Here is a 21,387-nt window from a genome sequence, read left to right as displayed (position 1 = left end):
ATTTTCTCATCTCAGTGATTTAGACAGAAACTTTAACCACAGTGATAACATTTGCTGCCTTTTTAATAATAATAATAATAACAAAGATATATGATGCCAAATACTTCAATACAAAGATACCAGAACATTCAATCTAAATGTATTTTAGTTTTTGTTTTGGTTATGCCAGATGGGTTTCCAAACTTTTTTTTTTATTTCATTGGCTTGTAATGACATTTTTTATTGAATGTGTTAAACAGTATTAAAAACATAATGTCTGTTCTTTCAGATGCATCACTAAAGATTCATGTGCATTTCAGTATTTTTTTGTATAATTGGTAACAACTGTAGGCGTATAAGTTTGTACCAATACTAACATTTATCTGTTTTAGAAGCTTTTTTCTGTACTCATTTAGGAACCTTATAGAGTACCTACAAAACCATTTTGCTGATGTCTACTGTTAAACCTGACTTCCCAAATTAGAAATGTTAAAATTGTTCATACCTGATGCCTTGGATAATTTTATTTAAAAAATATTTTTTAAGGCAATATCTCAGCACTTTTTTTTCTTTTTTATTTAATAATGTATTCTGAGATTTTCTCGGTTAAGTAGCAGACCTTAAAGTTAAACAGACTGAACCATCGACCGTAAACTTATGATTACCTCTTAATTAAATTCATACAATTTTACTTTCCTTAAAAACATTTACAGAAAAAAATAAAGTTTTGTTGTTTTGGTAATATGAAACAATATTAACCCTTAAAGTAGTACAGATAAGTTTTTTTTTTTAGAAAGTATACCTGAGTATAAGTTTCATTGACCATCCGCATTCAGTGTAGGAAATTAACTGATAACTGCCTCAGACTAAATTGGAACATTTAAGTTTACAATATAAATAAAATGTAAACTTCAATTAAACTGCCTCTCTGCATAATAATAACGCATTTTATTTAAAAGCGCATTTTAAAAACACTACAAATTAAGAAGTAAAACAAAATAAAATCTCTAAGAAAAAGTTCGGTACACAATACATAAGCATAAACGAATATACTTGTACACTTAAATAGACTAGTTTTTGCTAAGGATAGAGTATTTGAGCATGTTTGTTACAAAATCCCCTTAGTTTTAAAAATACACATTTTCATTAATTGAGACTTTTGAATTAATGAATGAAATGGTTTATTTCAAGCAATTAGTAATGATACATATAAAAAATAAAAACAAATCACATTGAATTACATTTAGATTGCTTGAAAAGGAGTGGCAGGAAGTGATCTTATATAATCCCACCCCGGCTCGACCGTACCATTTTCTCTATATGAATGATCAATATCCGGTTAAGGACTTAATATCAAATATTTATACTCTACAATAACAGATTTAAGTTATAAAAGATCATTAATAATATCACTGATGTGATCAAATTTCAAAACATCCACAGACAAATCATTTATATTAATCAGTAACATAATCCAAGCATTTTCATTTAAAAAGATTGTATTCATCAAAGAATTATTCTAATAATACAAAAAGTAATAAGTAAAAATCATCTTCATTTGTTCATTCTAAAAAAGTATCAAAATATTCTCATTAAAAATACAATTTGTGCAGATTGGATTCATCACAGAATTATTGTAGTCATACAAAAAGTAATAAGTAAAAATCATCTTCATTTGTTAATGCAAAAAAAAATCACAATATTCTCTTTAAAAAATACTATTTTTGCAGGTTGTTTTCATCAAAGAAGGATTAAATTAATACAGAAAAGTAATAAGTTGAAAAGAAAAAAAACTGTATATACTGTGTACTGTCTAGAGTAATTTGGGCTTTGTCTGCAGTTTTTGTTATTATTTTTATTAAATAATTATTAGTTTCATTAAATAATTACCTTTAAAATATTTTTTAAATTAATTAATGTTTGTAAAATTAAAACACTCAAATTTATGGAAGGAGTCAATCCAATAAAATAAAATATAACAGCCTTAAATAAATAAATAAATATAACCAATAACACTTTATTTAGAAATATAAACTAAATACATTTTGTTTCCCCCTTAACAACCAGGACCAACCATTGACTGTATTAAAAAAAAAAAAAAACAGTATTTATAGCTAATTTATGTATTTTTCACAGTCAATGGGACCAACAGATTTTACAGGAAATGACGTAAATACTTTGGGATTGTTATGTGCAACTGGTAATAGCGTCCGTCAAGGAACAAATGCTTAACACCTTGATACATTACAAAAAAATACCCGGTATTTAAACCTTGGCATTTTTCTAATTTATTTATCTTCCACGGGTTTTGAGATTTTGTCTGCTCTTAGGCTGAGTTGTAATCGACAATTAAACGCAAACGAAATATCTAGCAGACAATATCAAACCCTGAGGACATTTGTCCTTCTATTTTAAATATCGAAATTAGCTCTCATGAGCAAACACCCTCAGTCCCTGACGAAACCGGTTATGGAGAAGACGTGAGGATAACAACGAGAGTCTTTTGTTCGTGAACGCATTTCATTCTCTCTTCTTTATTGGTATGTTTTCCCTGGACTTTGTTTCAGAGCTGTTTTAGCTCCATGTTGATTATCCTATTTGGCTAAAGGCACATTTTTTGCTCGATTGAGACTTTTCCCTTCCTGCTTTTTTCTACGCATACTGTTGAAACGTCGTATTTGTTCATTATTTATTTACAGTTAAATCATTTTGAGTTGATAAATGTTTTAGTTTAAAGATTTTTGAACAATTCTTTTAATTATTTTTTGTTTATTGAAAAAAAAATTAAGTGAAAAAATAAATTTTCTTCAAATTCAAGTAAAATAGAAAAAGGATGTAAAGTGTGAATGTAGTTGGCCCTAACAACACACCTGTGGGGGAGTTTATGAGATGTGACAGTAGTTTCTGACTGGACTGTTCTAGATCTTGGAGCATGAGATGAATGTGGGAAAAATGTTCTGGTTTCATTTTTAAGAAGAAGGTATTTGTGTATAATTTTGGACACTACAAAGGATTAAAGCTGATGAATAACAAAAAACCTATTAGAAAGAGTTGTGGAAGCTAGACTGAAGTCAGATTAAACATTTGTGAGCAACAGTTTGATTTCATGTGGAGAAAGAGAACCACAGATGTTATATTTGCTCAGAGGATGTTTCTGGAGAAGAATAGAGAAGGTCAAAATGAATGAAGTAGAGGATTTACTGTGTGAACCTGTAAAGGTGGAAGACGATGCGTGCATATCTAGATTAACTTTACTGTCCTCATAAATGAACAAAAATACCACAGGAAACAGGATCAAGTCTTGTGGTTTTTCAGAACAATGTATTTTCTCCTCCTTTTTGTAGGTCAGTTCCTCTGGATGAAATGAATTTCTTGCGGAACCGCCTCGTTGTCTTGTGCCTGGTGCTTTTGGCCACGCTGCTGCTGTATCTTCTGCTGCCGTCCATTCGCCAGGGCAGCATGGAGCCGTCTCTAAAAGCTCAACGATCAGCGGTGCTGGCCACCTCGCCCCCCGTGCTAACCCCTATCAATGTATCCATTCGCACTGGGCAGTTACCCGGAGACCCACCTCTGTTCTTCCGGGAAGCTTTACCTGTAGATGGAGCCGGACGACAGATCATACCAAGGTGAGCAGAAAACTAGACGAACTTGTTGAACAAACTTAAGCATTATTTATCATAGCAAACCACCAAGTTTAAGTGGTTTACAAAGTAAAAAATATATTTTAAACTAACAACTACTTGTTTCCACTATCATTTTAAAAACCCACTTTGGTGAAAATTGTGTTTTTAACATGTTCTTGTGATATTTTTCTCATGTTAGCTGACATATATTAAGAAAATTAGGCTCAAAATGACATTTTTAAGTTTTTCTTTATTCAAATTGTTATGATTAAGGAGAAGATGAAAAAATGCTTGAAAAAGATAATATTTGTATTGCATGCCGACAGTTCCACCTGCAACTCAAGGGGGAATTTCTGATGAACTGCCACTCTGCAGAAACTATGTCCTAGAAAAGGTTTTTGATTTAGTTCTAAAAACAGCTAAATTAAAAGACCACCGAGAAAGCGTTTTCAATAGATTAAAACATGATCGACTTTAAATGTTATTTTTGGCTTTTAGACTGATTTCAACTGACTGACCTGTGTTGGTTTAAATATTTATCCACCTCTCATGTTCTGCAGGCTGCAAGTGGTCCTTTTACACGGTCAAGCCTTCACTTCAAAGACCTGGGAGGAGCTCGGTACCATGGCAATCCTGGCAAATAATGGATACCAGGCTTTAGCAGTGGACCTGCCAGGTAAAGCTCAAGTCTTCTTGAACTGACCAATCTTATTAGGGATAACAATTAGAAATCGGTTACATTGTTTTGACTGCAAAAAATTGCAGATATTTTAATTTCAATTTAAGGGGAAAAAAACATTAATTTGTGTCTGCTTTGTGATGCAAATATAATGAAAAAAAGAATTTGCATTAATTGCTTTAAAGGGATCATACTATAATTTTCTTAAGTTTTTCAGAGTAAAATATATCCATAGTTTAAATGACCTTTGGAACACTTAAAATACTTGTTATTTATGAAATATTGGTTATTTTTCTCAACTCTTTTCATACCTGGAAGAAAAACAATTCCATCTCTGAGACTGAATCATATTTTCTTAAATTAAACACTTTGAAAAGGTTTTGGAAGTTCACCTGCATTTAAATGCAGGGATTTTGTGGAGTCATAGTGCCCTCATGTGGTTAAAAAAGTGCTTCTCCAACCTTTTATATATATATATATATATATATATATATATATATATATATATATATAAACTCTACTCACATGCTTTTCCTTTTATCCAAGGTTATGGACAGTCACCAGACTCTGAGGCTCCAAAGTCGGAGCAGAATCGCGTGGAACTCCTGTCAAAGTTCATGGAGTCTTTAGGCATCAAGGCGGCTGTCCTCGTGAGCCCGTCCATGAGCGGACATTACTCGATCCCTTTCCTCATGAAGAACAACGCTCAGCTCAAAGCCTTCGTTCCTGTTGCTCCGGTTGGAACTCGAAGTTACTCCCCACAGGAATACCAGAATATTCAAGTGAGAAACTACAGATTATGATGAAAACTATTCCTCAAAATAAATCAAGATCCACCAGATCTCAGATTCAGTAATATTTGGAGACAATCACGGTTTTGATCATCACCATCTCCAGATTTATATACTATGTGGCCCAAACGATCAATTAGATTTATATTTTTTTACAGATTTCTGATCAAAATTGGATTCTGTTTACCTTCCAGATGTTTACAAATTTATTTGCAGAAAGATTAGGCTATATTTGTATTTACATGTTGGAAAAAAAACACAAGTTGTGTTCTTTAGTAAGATAAATGTGTGTTAACAAAAACAAATCCTGTATTTGTCTTGCAAAATATAACATCAATATTTTGTGTATTTTTAGCACATGCAATAACTGAGATAAAATATTAAAAAATGTCTAGTAAAAAATTAAAATTCTGGAAAATTACAACACAGCATGTTATTTTATGCAGGTTTTCCTTTGACTTATCCCCATTTTGTGCTTTACAGACTCCCACTCTTATCGTTTTCGGAGCTTTGGACACAAATCTCGGAGCTCAGTCCCACAAGAACCTCATGCAGCTCCCCCATCACAGCGTCCTAAAGCTGGAGGGAGCGCGGCACGCGTGCTACATGGATAAACCTCGAGAATTTCATCAAGGATTGATTGAATTCCTCAGCAAACTAAAGTGAGAATGTGTTGAAAAAAGGAGTCAAGTTATTGGAGGAATCTCCAGCGAGTGATTTAACGCTTCAGATTTACCTAAAGGTACTATAAGCTGATTGTTTGGGTTTTTTTTAAAGCTGGAAGTTGTTTTGCTGCTTAAGATGTACCAGTTCAGAAAAGAATACGTAGATATAAATATGTGGGGTTGGATGTTACACCTAACTACAAGGTTTGCTCAGTTTATTATTAGTGGTAAAAAATATATATTATAATAAATAAATAAAGGCAGCACTGTGGTGAGTTTAGTTCCATGTTTTCCATGTCTCTCAATGTCTCTCATTGCATGAAAAAAAACAAAATATTTCAGTTTCATTGTTAAATGTTACCTGTATACAAAAAAGCAATGATTCTGTTACCTGCACTCTTAAAAAAAGGGTTAAGCCGAAATATGTTGTAATTATTATCCCAACTATCTCGACGTGTTACTTGAAAGAAATAAGAGACTATTTGTCAAAAATGTTATGTATAAAAGTGAAGACCACAATGTTTTTTTTCTTTTCAGGCAAGTTTACAAAGGTGTAAATACTAAGTGTTAAAACATTCTGCACAAATGAAATGAAAGAAATGTGTGGGTTCTGCTTAAAAGAAAATAAATGAATTTTGAGTTGATATTTTGAAATGAGCCATTTTTGATTGTTTTGTTAGTTTTAATAAAGTTTAAATATTTTTTTGAATATTAAAATGCAAGGACGTGTTCATGGAAATCAACTATATAACATGAATGATAAAAAAAAAAATCCAAAGATATGTAAATGGAACACAAAGCGTTTGACATATTCACTAAACTGCTGAGTCAGCTCGTGCCTCTAAAAGAATCGCTACGTCACTTTCAGAGAATGGTTTCGCCCACCCGGGGGGAGTTTTCATTTCTATTGATGACATTTAGCCCGGGTTTAGCCGTTTAATGTGTCGTATTACATGCCAAAATATGTCTTAAATAAAATTAGAATTGTTTCCAACCTAATATTTATTTTTATTTTAACGAAGTTAATTTTTAATTAGAAATTATTTCTTTCGTCCCCCCCTATTATGTAACGGACCTCTAGCTGTCTTCGCGAGGACCCAGAACTAGTAAACAAGAGTGGAATAAACAAGTTGTGTATTTTTATGTCCTAAATATACCTCCTCATGTTCTTACCTCAGCTAGTTTACAGTCGACATAGACGTAGCTTCAGCTGCTGTTAGCTTGAAGCGGCCTCTTACGCAAGAAGCCGGACTTTAGCCTGTGGTGCCGCAGTGAAGGTGCTCCGTCGATCACCGCTGCTCTACCTGGTTCCAGGTATAATCGGATCTGTGCTCAGGTAAGGACAATCACAACGGGACATTTCTCACGTGGATATTTCACGCTTTACTGGAATTGTTGTGTGACATTTTTGCGTTGTCAGATCAGATCACAGCATGCTCCCCGACAAGGACGGGCCAGATGTTGGAGGAGGTCAGAGATCACCAGACGGAGAAGACCCCTCTGTGACTCTGTTCAGAGAATACCTGCGTCTGAAAACGGTCCACCCAGAACCCGACTACGGTCAGACATCTCTGATCGAGACTGCATAACATTTCCACACACTTATACTCCATATTCTTGTCTTTTTAGAGATGCAAAAAGCAGAAAAGTCTCCTTTAAGATCAGTTTTATTTGACAAATGTTCAGCAGCATGAATGAATGAATTGCTTTTATCAGAATAAATCAAATTCATTAAAGGTTAGGTAAAACATGCATTTTTAACATGTTCCTTAAAGTATTTTTATGTGAGGATCTGGACTCCCATGACAACATGCACAATTAGACATTTGCCCTTTAAAGACCCCACTGGTGTATGTTGGACAATTATTTATAGATAATGTCAAATCATTTACTCCCGAGTAAAGGGGGAAAACAAATTAAGGTTCTCTTTTCATGTTTTATGAAATGCTTTGTTTTGAATGTATTTTTTAAAACATTAAATAAATAATAAATTATTAAAAATCTCAACTCATTTTATTCTAAGATATAATACATAAGGTGTGCACAAGCATCACTATACTCATACGCAAGTGCTACTTATAAACACTACATATATTTGTGCACACAAACCATATAGTCATTTATAAACACTGGTATCTAGTATCTATTTTAGGGCTGGCAATCAATAAAAAAATTTTAACTAATTCATCACAAACCTGGAAAAAATTAATAGCGATTAATCGCAATTAACTTTTTTTTTTTTTTTGCAGTATTTGCCAGCAACTAATCATCTGTGAATAATCACAATAGGAAACCACACACAAATCTGCACATTTAGAATGTTTAATTTTAAATAAGGCTGGCAACCGATGGAAAAAAAAAAGATTAATCGCACTTTTGTTTTGTGAATAATCACAATTTTTTAACAAGTAGACTTTGTGACAAAATTTTGAACAAAAACAGCCCAGAAAGAAAATTTTTCCTTAATTTTTTGTGAAAAAGCGATCCAAACTGATTGGTACTGAAAAACAATAAACTATTTATATATAATATAATATACTATTACACAAATACTTTTATTCTGTTGTAACATAGAAAGGGATTCAGACGTTTCAGAAATTGGATGGATGGATGTTAAACATACCAATAAATTCAACAATTATACTTTAACATACATACTAAAATACTTTTCAGGAAATACAGTTAAATTCTTACATATATACTTATTTAATCATACTAATAACATATTCTTTCATAGATGCTGTTAGATATAATATATAATATAATTTTTCATCAAAATTGTCGTACTTTTTACATAATATATTCTTGCATGAATACTGTTCTACTTTTACATACATACTAATATTCTTATATAAAGTACTACAGTAAACTGGCACTTATGCAGTAGTATAGTAAAGTTAGTGTGAAGGTGTGTAAAGTATCTTAAATTATGGATCACTGTTTAAAAGCATTAAGACGGTTTCAGTGTAAAACTTGTGTCTTTATCAAAGTCCATTTCTTATCTGAGCCGGTTACACATTAAAGGTTCATCATGGTTTCACAGACTTAAAGAAAATCTAGTCATTGCGTTAAAGTAAAAGCATTGTAGAGTGGGGAAACAAAGAAGCTTACATCTCATTGGTAAAAATAGTTAATTTGTTCATATTTTGATGCTAAGGATACGGACTAAACTTTTTGTATTAAAAGATTTGTTAAAAAACACAAGTTAGCATTTATTTTAAGACTAGCTTACTTTTAATTTGAAGAAGTGAAAGGAAATGTTTGCTCCCTGAAACTTCACATGAACCTAAAAATATCTGAAAATGTGGAGATATCTAGAGGAAATGTGGTTTAGGGCTGACACAAATGATTATTTAAGTAGTCGACTAATCACAGATTTTTTTTTTCTGATTAGTCGACTAATCGGGTCATGCACAAAGTGAACTTTCCTTCAAAAATGATGACAATCACCTTTCTCAAAACGAAGCTAGAGTAGAGTGCAGTTTGTGAACAGACATCTTAACCATCACTAGCTTTAAATTAACTAAAAACTAGATATATTCACTCTAATGGTAGTGACGATAGCTGGAGATGTTGAAATTGATAGCTAAAAATGCTTAAAGGTCGCAGGTGGCTAAAATACTGGTAAAAATTAAAAAAGCCTACGTTAGCCAAAGTAGCAAGCATTCAGCTGAAATATTAGCTAAACTACAAAATGGCCTAAAAAAACAAAAAGCATGAACTAGCCAAAGCAGCTACCATGCAGCTGAAATATTAGCTAAACTCTAAATTAGCCTAGAAAAACTGATAAAAATCCCAAATTAGCCAAAACAGCTAGCATGTAGCTTAAATATTAGCCAATTCCAAAACAGCTTAAAAAACTAAAAAAAAGCTTAAGTTAGCCAAAACAGCTAGCATGTTACTGAAATATTAGCTAAACTCCACAATAGCATAAAAACAACAACAAAAAAGCCTAAATTAGCCAAAATAGCAATGCCCCTGAATTATTAGCTAAACTCCAAATTAGCCTAAAGGACAATGAAAAATCCGAAACAGCTAGCATGTAGCTGAAATATAAGTTAAAGTCTAAATTAGCCTTGAAAAAATGATAAAAATCCTAAATTAGCCAAAATAGATAGCATGCCCCTGAATTATTAGCTAAACTCCAAATTAGCCTAAACAACAATGAAAAAATCTGAAACAGTTAACATGTAGCTGAAACATTAGCTAAACTCAGAAAAAGCCAAAAAAATGATGCCAAAATAGTCCAAAAAGCTAGCATAATGCCTAGCATAATGTTTTAAACTCTCAACTTTACAACACTCTAGCTCCATATAATATAAAGTAGCGACTAATCAACTATTAAATTAGTCGCCAACTAATGTGTTTATGTTGTTATTGTTTCGTATGACCAAAATAAGTTCACCTATCAGAAAGAAGACACGTTTTAACACATGTTTTGTTGATTACCAAATGTTTTGGTTCGTGCTTCTCCTTTAACAGATGCTGCTCTCAGATTCCTGGATAGAATCGCAGTGGAGCTCGAGCTTCCTCTGAAAAAAATCGAGGTGATTTGATCCTCGTGGGTGTCTTTTCTCTCTTTGTTTCAGAAGAGTCCATTTTTAACCCGTCCTCCTGTTTTGTTGAAGGTTTGTCCAGGAAGGGTCGTGTCGATCATGACATGGGAAGGAACAAAACCCCAGTTGAAATCTGTCCTGCTGAATTCCCACACAGATGTTGTACCTGTTTACCAGGTGTGACCTCTTCCTGTTTACCTCAATCCCTTTTATTATTCATAGACATTAATAGATTACATCTTTTCTGCAGGAACATTGGAAGTACGATGCTTTTAAAGCTTTCAAAGACGCAGAGGGGAACATATATGCTCGGGGAACTCAGGACATGAAATGTGTGACGATACAGTGGGTATAAGATGTATAAATCACTAGTTTTTGTGCTATTTTATTGACATGATCTCTATTTTTGTCTATGTTCAATTAAAACATTGATCTAAAACCTTAAATTTTAAGAATTTTTTTTAAAGATTGTCTGTTTTTGTTGTCTGCAGGTACATCCAGGCAGTTAGAAAACTGAAAGCACAGGGATGGAAACCAACACGCACTGTGCATTTGATGTTTGTTCCCGGTGAGATATCTCACTCTTGAGTAAAAATAATAATCATCTAAATAACTAAAAAATCAAAACATTCTAAATTCACACAAATACTTTCCCCAGAAGGTTAAATAGTGTTGAACTATTGCAGAATAACTTATTGTAGACACATTTAAAACACCACTGAATAATATCTACATTTCTTATACATAAGATTATATTTCAGAAGATTAAAAAACATGTAACAAATCTATATCTGACTCAGTTATGTTACTTGTGTTGATGCAGGATTGTTTGACTGACATTATTACTTTTTATTACTTACATTCTCTGATCATTTTTTTGTCATTTTGAAGCAGTTATATATATAAAGAAAAGTCATTGATGAGATACGGAGAGACTTAAATATATGAAACCAGAAGCCAAATTACCAAAACTTAAATCATTCATTAAATAAACCAAAACTTTGGTTGTCACTTTATTGCATTGATCATTATTAATTACAGACATTTTAGCATGTTAATTTTTTGCGTTACTTCTGTGTTATACACACCTGGAGGAGCATTCTATCTCGCTCATACTGTGGTAATTTAAGAAAAATATAAATATTAAATAGATCATTAGATCCTGTTATAATGTTAGAATTATGGTGTTAATAATTTTTGAATTGCTCAGAAAAGTGCTCCTACTGTTTTTTTAATGTGGTAAATTAGAGACTGATGTTTTATTTTCCTTTTTTTTTGTTCAAGATTAAAAAAAAAAACTTGTTGGTTTTAAAGTAAAGGTTGGAAGTCTTTTACAATAATTAAAAAATACTTAATAAAGCCACTTTTTTAGCTTTCTTTTCATCTTTTACTGACCCCATATGTCATAAACTTAAATAAAACGCCTCAAAATGAGGCTTTTAACAGCAATCATTAGATTCAAATCGATTAATTAATTACAGGTTACAATTAATTAATCGCACAAAAAATTTATCACATGACAGCAGTAACCAAAACCGTTAGCTTAGACTTCAAACCATGACAACAAACAACAACATAAAGACATCAATAGACTGATGAACACAGAGGGAGTAATTACCTGAAACAGGAACAGCTGAGGTCTTCGGAAATCCAAACCAGGTGTGACCACGACGGAACAGAAAGAAATCAACAAAAGCATTTCTATATCACAGAAGTCATCGTTTCTGTTTTTAGAATACTCTTTAAAATATACGTCGAACATCTCATATCCCTTTAAAAATCATTAAAATCTTTGCTGTAGCTAATCCTTTACTAATTTTAATCCTCTGGAATGTGGAAGAATTTTTAAAACTCATAAAAATGTTAGTGAAACTTTAGTTTCTGCTTCTACAAGACATTTTAACAGCTAAAAATAGACACTGCAGCCTTTTTAAACTGTTTAAAATGCTCCACTGGCATGCAATTGCATATATATTCATCAATATTTATACTATTTATAAATATTTATGCAATTCTCCCAAATCACTCAGCAAGGATTTTTGAAGCTGAAGGGATTCTTTGTGTCTTAAAAAAAAGAGGAACATTTTGTCTTAAATTAGATTCTTATCATACAGCAGATGAAGTTCCAGACAAATTATAATCTGAGAGTGATGGATTAAACGAGCGTCTTCTGTGTCTCTTCAGATGAGGAAGTTGGTGGTCACAAAGGAATGGAAACGTTTGTGACGCAGCCTGAGTTTCAAAAACTAAACATTGGTTTTGCTCTTGATGAAGGTAAACAACTTTTAGCATTATTTTTTAAACTAAAGAAACACATCTTTGTATGACGATATTTGATGTAAAAAGCTGCACAAAAGCTCTTTGCACCAGATTTTTTTTTTTTAATGTTTGCTTCTTAGTTGCTCTACTTTGTGCTTTTGTAGGTCTGGCCAATCCTGGGGAGGCGTTCACTGTGTTTTATGGAGAAAGAAACCCCTGGTGTGAGTGCAGTGCACACACAATGAAACAAAACTAAAATACTTTTTCCTTTAAACTTTGATTCAACTGAAGAAGAATGACTTCTGCTTTTCAGGGATTACTATTCACTGCCCCGGAAGTCCAGGTCACGGGTCGCGATTTGTGGAAAACACTGCTGCTGAGAAGCTGGTATGTTTCAGAGGCGTCGTTTTCAGATGTTTAAAACTCCTGCTCTGAGCTTAAAGACACTCCTGTCTGCTCACACATATGGATAGTGACTGTGACTAGTAACAGAGTCCGAGTTGGAGACGCTGTCAGGGGAGGAGCTGCAGAGAGGACGCAATCACTTATGGAAAATATATATATATTTTTAAACGTAGACTTGTCTTAAAAATGCTTATTTAGACTTTTTTTATATTAATTATCGGGCATATCTGTTTAAGAAAGTGGGAAAATGTGAAGTTTTCACCAGATAATATTCACAATCTAAGTTCAAAACGGCTGATAAGAAAACTCCCAGCATTCTAGAAGTATTTAAACGCATCACGGATGAATCTGTGAGACCTGAAAAGAGTCTCACCCCAGATTTGTGCGTAACTGAGGTTTTGTGTACGTAACAAGCGATTTGTGAGTCATTTTTAAAGATTTATGTGTGTAATTAGTTTCAAGCTGTTGTAATTTTAATTAGTGCATGTGTAAATTGTATTTTGTATTTTTTTTATGTTATAGTTTTTGTACTTTTGTACATAATTTATTTTATGAGTTACAAATCTAGAATTATGCACGCACAAATTGGCGTGATACTTATTTCTCCCCATACATACATAGTGGCTGCTCAGTATTTGGCAATACAGTTATTGTTTTTTATTTTGAAAAACCATCTCTTTTCGTCACCTTTTTGCTAAAAATTGCTGCGCTTTCTACCTGTTTATAGATATATTTTTTTTATTTTATTAGTTAGGTCTTAGTGCTGCCACAAACGATTATTTTATTAATTGACTAATCACCGATTATTTTTTCTGATTAGTCAACTAATCGGGTCATAAACAAAGTGGATGTAAAACACACATCATTAGCTTTAAACTAACTAAAAGCTAGATATATAGCATTACCTGTGATAATTCTAGTGTGAATACTGTAAGCTGAATTTGGCTGCTGAAGATGCTAGTGCTGATAGCTGAAGATGCTGAAATTGATAGTTAAAAACGCTGCAGGTGATAGCTAGCTAAAATATTAGTTAAAAGCCAAATTAGTCTAAAAAACTGCCTAAGTTAGCCAAAACAGCTAGCGTGTAGTTGAAATATTCGCTACACTCCAAAATAGCCTAAAAAATGCCAAAATTAGCTAAAATAGCTAGCATAGAGCTGAAATATTAGCTTGACTCCAAAATAGCCCCAAAAAAGCCAAAATTAGCTAAAATTGCTAGCATAGAGATGAAATATTAGCTAGACTCCAAAATAACCTAAAAAACAAAAAACTGCCTAAGTTAGCCAAAACAGCTAGCATGTAGTTGAAATATTCGCTACACTCCAAAATAGCCTAAAAAATGCCAAAATTAGCTAAAATAGCTAGCATAGAGCTGAAATATTAGCTAGACTCCAAAATAGCCTAAAAAACAAAAAACTGCCTAAGTTAGCCATAACAGCTAGCATGTAGTTTAAATATTCGCTACACTCCAAAATAGCCTAAAAAAAAAATGCCAAAATTAGCTAAAATAGCTAGCATAGAGCTGAAATATTAGCTAGACTCCAAAATAGCCCCAAAAAAGCCAAAATTAGCTAAAATTGCTAGCATAGAGCTGAAATATTAGCTAGACTCCAAAATAGCCTAAAAAACAAAAAACTGCCTAAGTTAGCCAAAACAGCTAGCATGTAGTTTAAATATTCGCTAGACTCCAAAATAGCCCCCAAAAAGCCTAAATTAGCTAATATAGCTAGCATAGAGCTGAAATATTAGCTAAACCCCAAATTAGCCTAAAAAACTGAAAAAATCCCTAATTAAAAATAAAAAAATAGCTAGCATGTAGGTGAATTATTAGCTAAACTCCAAAACAGCCTAAAAAACATTAATAAATGCCAAAATAGTCCAAAAAGCTAATAGAACGCTATTATAGCTTTCAACTTTAGCACACCCTGACTAAATAAAATAAAGTAAATACTAATCATCTATTAAATTAGTTGTCGACTATTTTTACAATGGCAATCGTGGCAGCACTATTAAATATTAGGTTTGGTAAAGAAAGCAATATACATTTATATAAACTCATTTACTGCAGTTGGAGATCTACTCACATGTCATCAGTGGATAAAGCTTTGACTGTTGGTTAAGTGTTTGGCAAAAGTTAAAGATTAGGAATAACATTTCTTTTTTCCTTTTCTTCTTTAGCGGCAAGTCATCAATTCTTTCCTGGACTTTAGAGAGAAGGAAAAACAACGGTCAGAAATCTAGCATCCTTACAGTCAGCTTAATGTTGAATGTTTAAGTACTTATTCTGTTAAAGTCTGACTCTGGTCATCTTATGATCTATTTCAAAAGCATTTCCAGTGATCTTTTAATTATGATTATGCCATTTTAAGTCTAAATTAAAAAACTTGTGTTGTTTTCTGGAAGATAGTTTGTTCAAAGTGGAAGAAGTTCATTCGAAATTTGCCTCTGAGCTGTAGGTGGGGTTGCGGAGTAAGCCCGCCCCCACTTCCCATCATCTATATGTTTACAGCCCCTCAAACCCACAACCTAACTTTACCGGCACAACAAAAATGGCGGTTAATATTGTAGTTATCCAAATGTACAGTTTTAATCCAGATTCCAGCTCAGACGAGGAAAACAAAGACGTTCATGGATCTATTTATCTGCAAGTGGATCCATCAGAATGGAGCTTTGTGGTCTGCTAATTGTACTTTCTATATAAAAAAATATAATTTTGTTTAAATTCACCATGGTTTAAAGAAAAAAAAGAAAAAATGCCATTTTAATCTAAATTTTCTTTATATATGTCCTCCACCATGAAAAAAATATCAAAAGAACATGTCAAAAACACAATTTTAATTAGAGTGAGTCTTTAATAGTCTATACTCTTGTACTTTTACACTGAAGTAAGAGTGAAAACAAATATTTTAGTAGTACATTTTTATAACAGAAATGGTCATCTCGTGTTCATTGTAGGCTCAACACCAGCGAGTGTTTCACTCTGGGAGATGTGACCACTGTGAATATGACAATGGTCAAAGGGGGCGTGGCTTACAATGTCATCCCAGCTGAAATGGACGTCAGCTTTGATCTCAGAATACCTCCAACTGTCAATCTACAGGTTTGTACTGAGCAGTTGAATGGCTTCAATCCTCAACAAACATCAAGTGTTTCTAACACTCCAAATGAATCTGTAAATTAAAGGAGTTTGAAAGACAGATCAAGAAGTGGTGTGCACAAGCAGGAGAAGACATCACTTACACGTTTGCTCAGGTGGGTTTATGTTTTTGGGTATAAAGCTTAGTTCTGTTTGTAGCTAAAGCAATTCTGATCTCCTTCAGAAACACATGAACCAGAATGTCACATCAACAGATGACACGGATCCCTGGTGGAGCGCCTTCAGTGCTGCTTGCAAGTCAATGTAAGTCACTGTTAGGAAATGACTCCTGTATGAATAATATAATCATTTTTAAGAAAAAGGTCAAAACATTTAGTTTCAGAAGATAATACTTAACCTTTAAGCAAATATTTATTTAACAAAAATGTTACCTTCATAGTTTCCGATTTTTAGGAAACTTGCATGAAACCAACAAATTGTGTGTTGCATAAGGAGATTGATTATCAAAAAAGTCTTTTTCTATTAATAAAGGGTAACCAAACAGGGAAGTTGGAGGCTGACTCCACCCACTGCCGAAATTTGACAATCCAGTCAGAAATGTTCCACAGAAATAAATAAAATTTAAATTAAAGTTAACTTTTAAGGCAACAATAATATCACAGATGATTTTAAATCTTGTTCATTTTTACATCACTGATTCACTACTTTCTAGAAAGAGTTACACAGATTTCCTTCATTTGGCTCCAGTCATTTCTGATCAGCATCACGCTGAAGTACAAGAACTGCCAAGACACCGTTTCCCACAATGCATCGTTTTGTAGTCTTCAAGGCGGCTTGCAGCCTGCACAGCGCCAGATTTCCAGCTGTACTCGCCTGAATTGGCACCTTGTACTCGCCCCTTTGTTCCGATATTTTCATGATTGACAGGTGACGTCAGAGTCAAACTACCCAACATGCACTGCAATGCAAGCAATGCAGACACACCTATTACTGGAGCTGCAGATCATGACGTGGGACTTCTGAAATGACGTGAGACGCATGATTTGACCAATTACGAAACTCAACTGTAATACCTAGTTTCAACCTGTAGGGGGCAGCACACAAACGGTTTTGGATTATTATTTTTTAGAGTTATACGAGTTTATTTTAAATTTTCAAAAAATTGCCAAAGACCAATAGTCATAATTTTTAAAGTCCCGTTTATAGAGGTAAACAGCTAAAAAAAAAAACGTTGATTTAGGGTTTGGTTACCCTTTAAACACAAGGCAGACTCCATTAAAAAGCATTTTTAATGAGGTAAATGACCTTCAGGACAATTTATTTAATGGTCAACAAAACCTTTTTTAGTGTCAGTAGCTTTTGAAAGTTTCTTCTATTGCACGGGGGGAACCCTCCAGAACTCTCTTAGGAAAGGCATACGCCATAAAACTGAAGCTTATCATGTGCAAATGAAGGGGTGTTTCTAGCAAAATAACCCCCGAAATCTCCATATTTAGCCTTTTAAAGCATAAAAGTCCCCAAATTTAACATCTGCATCCATTCACTTTATTTTCTTAAGGCAGAAATCGGGATTTTTATTAAGGTAAACGTAAAATGCTTTTCCAGTACTATATCTTGAATATTTTATATTTCTAAGATATTCTTTTGTACACACTTTTCCTTGCATGAATCCACACCCATCATATTTAGTTTTAACTTATTCCATTTTTCTGTCTGCTCTGCTAGAAGAGTTGTACCTTCCCCAACATAAATCTCTGTATCATCAACTGTTTTGAACATTGCTTTTCCATTCATTTTTCTTAGCTGTCCTGCTATGTTGCTGTTTTTACAATGTAAATTAAATCGAATATTAACGTGTTTACAACAGAAATATGACTCTGGAGAAAGAAATCTTTCCAGCCGCTACAGACAGCCGTTTTATCCGAGCTGTGAGTATAACATCCTTTGATATTGTCTCAAAAATGTGGGAATTTAGTTTGAAATCTGCCTACTTCCTGACTTCAGGTGGGAATTCCCGCTATCGGCTTCTCCCCAATGAACCGCACTCCGATTCTGCTGCACGATCACAACGAGTTTCTGAACGAGCAAGTGTTCCTGAAAGGCATCGGCGTGTACGAGAGGCTCATCCCAGCTTTAACAAGTGTTCCCGCCTTAGCCGGCGAGGCTTAGACCCCCCTCTCCTTTTTAATCCCCGTATTTCACAGATGATATGCAGGGTTATTTACAGAGATTACCAAAGAAAAACATGTCTGTCATAATGAGAACGTAACACTTAGCCTTTTGGTGCTGTTAATTTTGGATGATTCTCAGGATATGATTACAATACTGGAACCTTTGCATTAATCATTTCTGCTGCAGCTTTTTCACAACATTGACTGAAAGTGTGTCATCTTGGTAGATTATCATTTTCTCTGATTTATCAAAGTTTTCATTTGTATAGAGGAAAAAATAATTAATCTATTTTGTAAAGATTAATTTAGTAAACCAAAGTATTGCTTAAATTGATTTTTTTTACTGATCAAAACTATTGTAAATAAATATTAAATCATTAAAAATGCTTTTTTCTTTTGTCTTTTCTTGGTTTTAAATGTGTGATTTAATCTTGGATGCTAAAATAACATCTGTTTTATTCAGGTAAATATTAAGGAAGAATCTTGATTATTAGTGTTTGTGTAAACCATATTCTGCTAGAGAAAACTATTTATTAGGGCTGTAAATCGAAAAAAAAGAAAATTAAAATTTATTTGAAAAATGTAAAAAGAAAAAATTATTCATTATTAATCAAATTTTTTTTATTTCCCATATTTACCGACCATTTATTTTCTGCAAATAATCACAATATGAAATCACACAAAATGTATTTTTTTAATTAGTGTTGTCAATCGATTAAAAAAAATCGGAATAATCTCACTTTTGTGTTGTGATTAATCACAATGTTTCACCAAGTAAAATTTATTTGTACAATATGGCACCAGACCATGGATCAAATTATCCACTTTTTGTGAAAAAGTGATCTAAACCAAAAAAATAGCAATAATAAAGTACTAAAAACTGATTTATAATTATTTATTGTGTAAGTAACCATGGTAAAAATTTTAACGCACGCCGTGGATGCCTGAATCGCCGGGTTAAAGCGAAAGACTGTTTCTTTGATTAATTTGCGTTAATAAATCTTAAAGCGTTAATTCTTTTGATTAACCGCGTGCGTTAACTCATTAATGTTCACAGCCCTACTATTTATATTTTCCTGTAAAATAAAATCACATAAGCTGTGCCAAAGGTGGGTTTATTTTAGTGTAGGTCCTATGAGAACAAGAGTTTTATTTTAATACTGAAGTAATTAGAATTTCTTTTGACCTGCTGTTGGAAAACTAGAATCTAAAGTCTGAGATCGTTTCATAAGGAAACCGACATTCATCACTAAGAACAATTGAGAATTTTAATATGCTTTGACCAAAAACGACTTCTGCTCAACAACTGGATATATGGTAAAACTTGGTATATAGTACAATCAATACTATTCACCCTAGAAAACTTTAGTTATAAAAAGTTACACCATTACTTTTTCTGGATAATTTTTACCCAATATAATTTACCCAATAAAAAGTATTTGACATAAAAATAAGATAAAAATATGATAACACAAGATAAATTAGATTAACTTATTTTCAACTGTGGTTTATGTAACAAAATGGAAAATACAAATATTGGAAGATCCTAAAAACATGCTTGAAAATTACTGAAAAATTAGGAATTTGATAATAAAAAAAAAAAAAATCCTAAAAAAATAATTAAATTGGAGACTTGGCCTTTGCACCACCCATTCCTGGGACATGTGAGACAAAAATCCCCGTGGACTGACTATTCTGTTCAAGACAGAATAAATACAGCCTGACAGGATCAAATATGTTCATTAACTTCCCCGTATCTCCACTAGAGGGTTTCAGGTGCAGAGAAAACATAAAAAGTGGTCAATCCATAGAAAAGTTCAAAGTAATCATAAAGGATAACAAAATAAATAGATACAAAGAGGTCAACAAGATTCATTTATATGTACTTTTTCTGGATAATCATTGTTTTGAGTGTTTATTTCTGCCAAAGTACTGCTTTTAAAAATGTAAGTTTGGATTAAATTGAAATTAAAAAAAAGTATTTAACCCTTTAACACCTGAGGCGTCGCCGGTGACGCTTAAACACAAAATCTTTAACAAAATCTTTAACATTCACCGCTCACCGCTTTTATCCTTCACAATCTACTAGAATTATCATGTTAACGGTTGAAAACTTACAGTAAATCAAAGAACATAAACAATGGTGTTAAAGGGTTAACTTAAATAGCATTCTGTGAGAGAATTGTGGTTAAAAAAATGACAAAAAAATCAAAAATGATGGTAGACTATGTGATATAAAATCACAAAACGTAGAATTTTGAAGCAATTGCTGCTAAATTTAAAGTTATTTATTATCGGAACATGAAGTAGCTTCTCTAGTTTAACCAACTATATTTTTTACCGTTAGAATTAAAGGTGGATCCTACGTTTTGGTCAAGTGTGATAGTAAACAAGATTGTCAAAATGAAACATTAAAATAAACACAAGAGTATTTTATTTTTAATGCTGTTTACCTTCTGGTAAGGTCAGTCTCCTCCACAGTTGAGCCCTCTTTGGAGTTGTCCTCCAATTACCGGAGTGTGTCTCAGAGGGGTGCTATCAGGAAGGCCTGTGCATTCAGTAATTACTCTTCCTTCTCCCCAGGACATGACAGTAACATTAGCACATGGGGCCCTCAGGGAGGCAAATAAAAGCTGAACCCACATCCTTCCTCCCAGAGGGGGCAGCTGCAGTCATTTGGCCGGCTGTCGAGCATGTGAATGGTTGACGGAGGTAATGAATGTGGTGCAACGGAGACGTTTTCACTGAAGCGTTGCTGTCTAGTGTAATTGTGTGAATACTTGGTAGGCATTCATGCTATAGTGATTCTGATGCTCCTTTTTTCGGCACGTAAAAACTCAATCAGTGGATTTCAGCAATCTTTGTATCATCAGCTTGTTCGGGACATTACTGCTTGTATTTTTAGTATTCATCATTCATCTTCTTCATTTTTAGTATTAATAAATGTCATAGTTTTTGAAAAATTGAGCAAAATGTGCCCCATAGGAAGTTATTGAGAAAGTCATAAAGTCTGAAAAATTTTAAGTGGATTAGCAACAAGCTTTTAAATAAATTTGTGGTCAATGTTTTAATTTTTCATAGTAATTTTCAAAAAATTTGGAGTTTAGCTAATATATTAAGATTAAACATTTTTTTATATAATAAACAGGGGATATACATGAC

General features: G+C 33.0%; 2 protein-coding genes and 1 long non-coding RNA gene across 4 annotated transcripts; 2 read left to right on the top strand and 1 right to left on the bottom strand.

Moving 5' to 3' along the window:
• Window positions 1–2,136: 2,136 nt before the first annotated feature.
• abhd14a (abhydrolase domain containing 14A) lies at window positions 2,137–6,381 on the top strand. Of its 2 annotated transcripts, none has more exons than XM_024270429.2 (5): window positions 2,137–2,484; window positions 3,324–3,605; window positions 4,163–4,278; window positions 4,828–5,063; window positions 5,556–6,381. In XM_024270429.2, exons 2-5 carry the CDS (start codon window positions 3,343–3,345, stop codon window positions 5,736–5,738), a joined length of 798 nt encoding a protein of 265 aa, XP_024126197.1. In that variant the 5' UTR covers window positions 2,137–2,484; window positions 3,324–3,342; the 3' UTR covers window positions 5,739–6,381. The 2 variants fall into 2 exon arrangements, with proteins under 2 accessions (XP_024126197.1, XP_024126196.1); XM_024270428.2 differs by having other exon boundaries at window positions 2,138–2,519.
• On the bottom strand, window positions 3,274–4,238 carry LOC118598798. Its single transcript, XR_004947953.1, has 2 exons — window positions 4,121–4,238; window positions 3,274–3,571 (listed from the first exon to the last, which is right to left on the bottom strand). It is a non-coding gene; the product is annotated as an uncharacterized LOC118598798 (long non-coding RNA).
• Window positions 6,382–6,810: 429 nt separating the features above from the next.
• On the top strand, window positions 6,811–18,611 carry LOC112145289 (aminoacylase-1A; the record flags this gene model as incomplete). Its single annotated transcript, XM_024270427.2, is given in 15 exon segments — window positions 6,811–7,073; window positions 7,158–7,297; window positions 10,220–10,284; window positions 10,366–10,470; window positions 10,544–10,638; window positions 10,785–10,861; window positions 12,478–12,567; window positions 12,717–12,773; window positions 12,866–12,939; window positions 15,136–15,185; window positions 15,913–16,057; window positions 16,141–16,209; window positions 16,278–16,357; window positions 17,922–17,982; window positions 18,059–18,611. Coding segments are annotated over 14 exon segments (1,260 nt in total). The 3' UTR covers window positions 18,224–18,611.
• Between the last annotated feature and the right edge of the window lie 2,776 nt (window positions 18,612–21,387).

Source organism: Oryzias melastigma, linkage group LG5 (assembly GCF_002922805.2).
Source record: "Oryzias melastigma strain HK-1 linkage group LG5, ASM292280v2, whole genome shotgun sequence".
Classification (NCBI taxonomy): Eukaryota; Metazoa; Chordata; class Actinopteri; order Beloniformes; family Adrianichthyidae; genus Oryzias; species Oryzias melastigma.
Note: the sequence above shows the minus strand (reverse complement) of the source record. Positions and strands in the feature narration are given on the sequence as shown.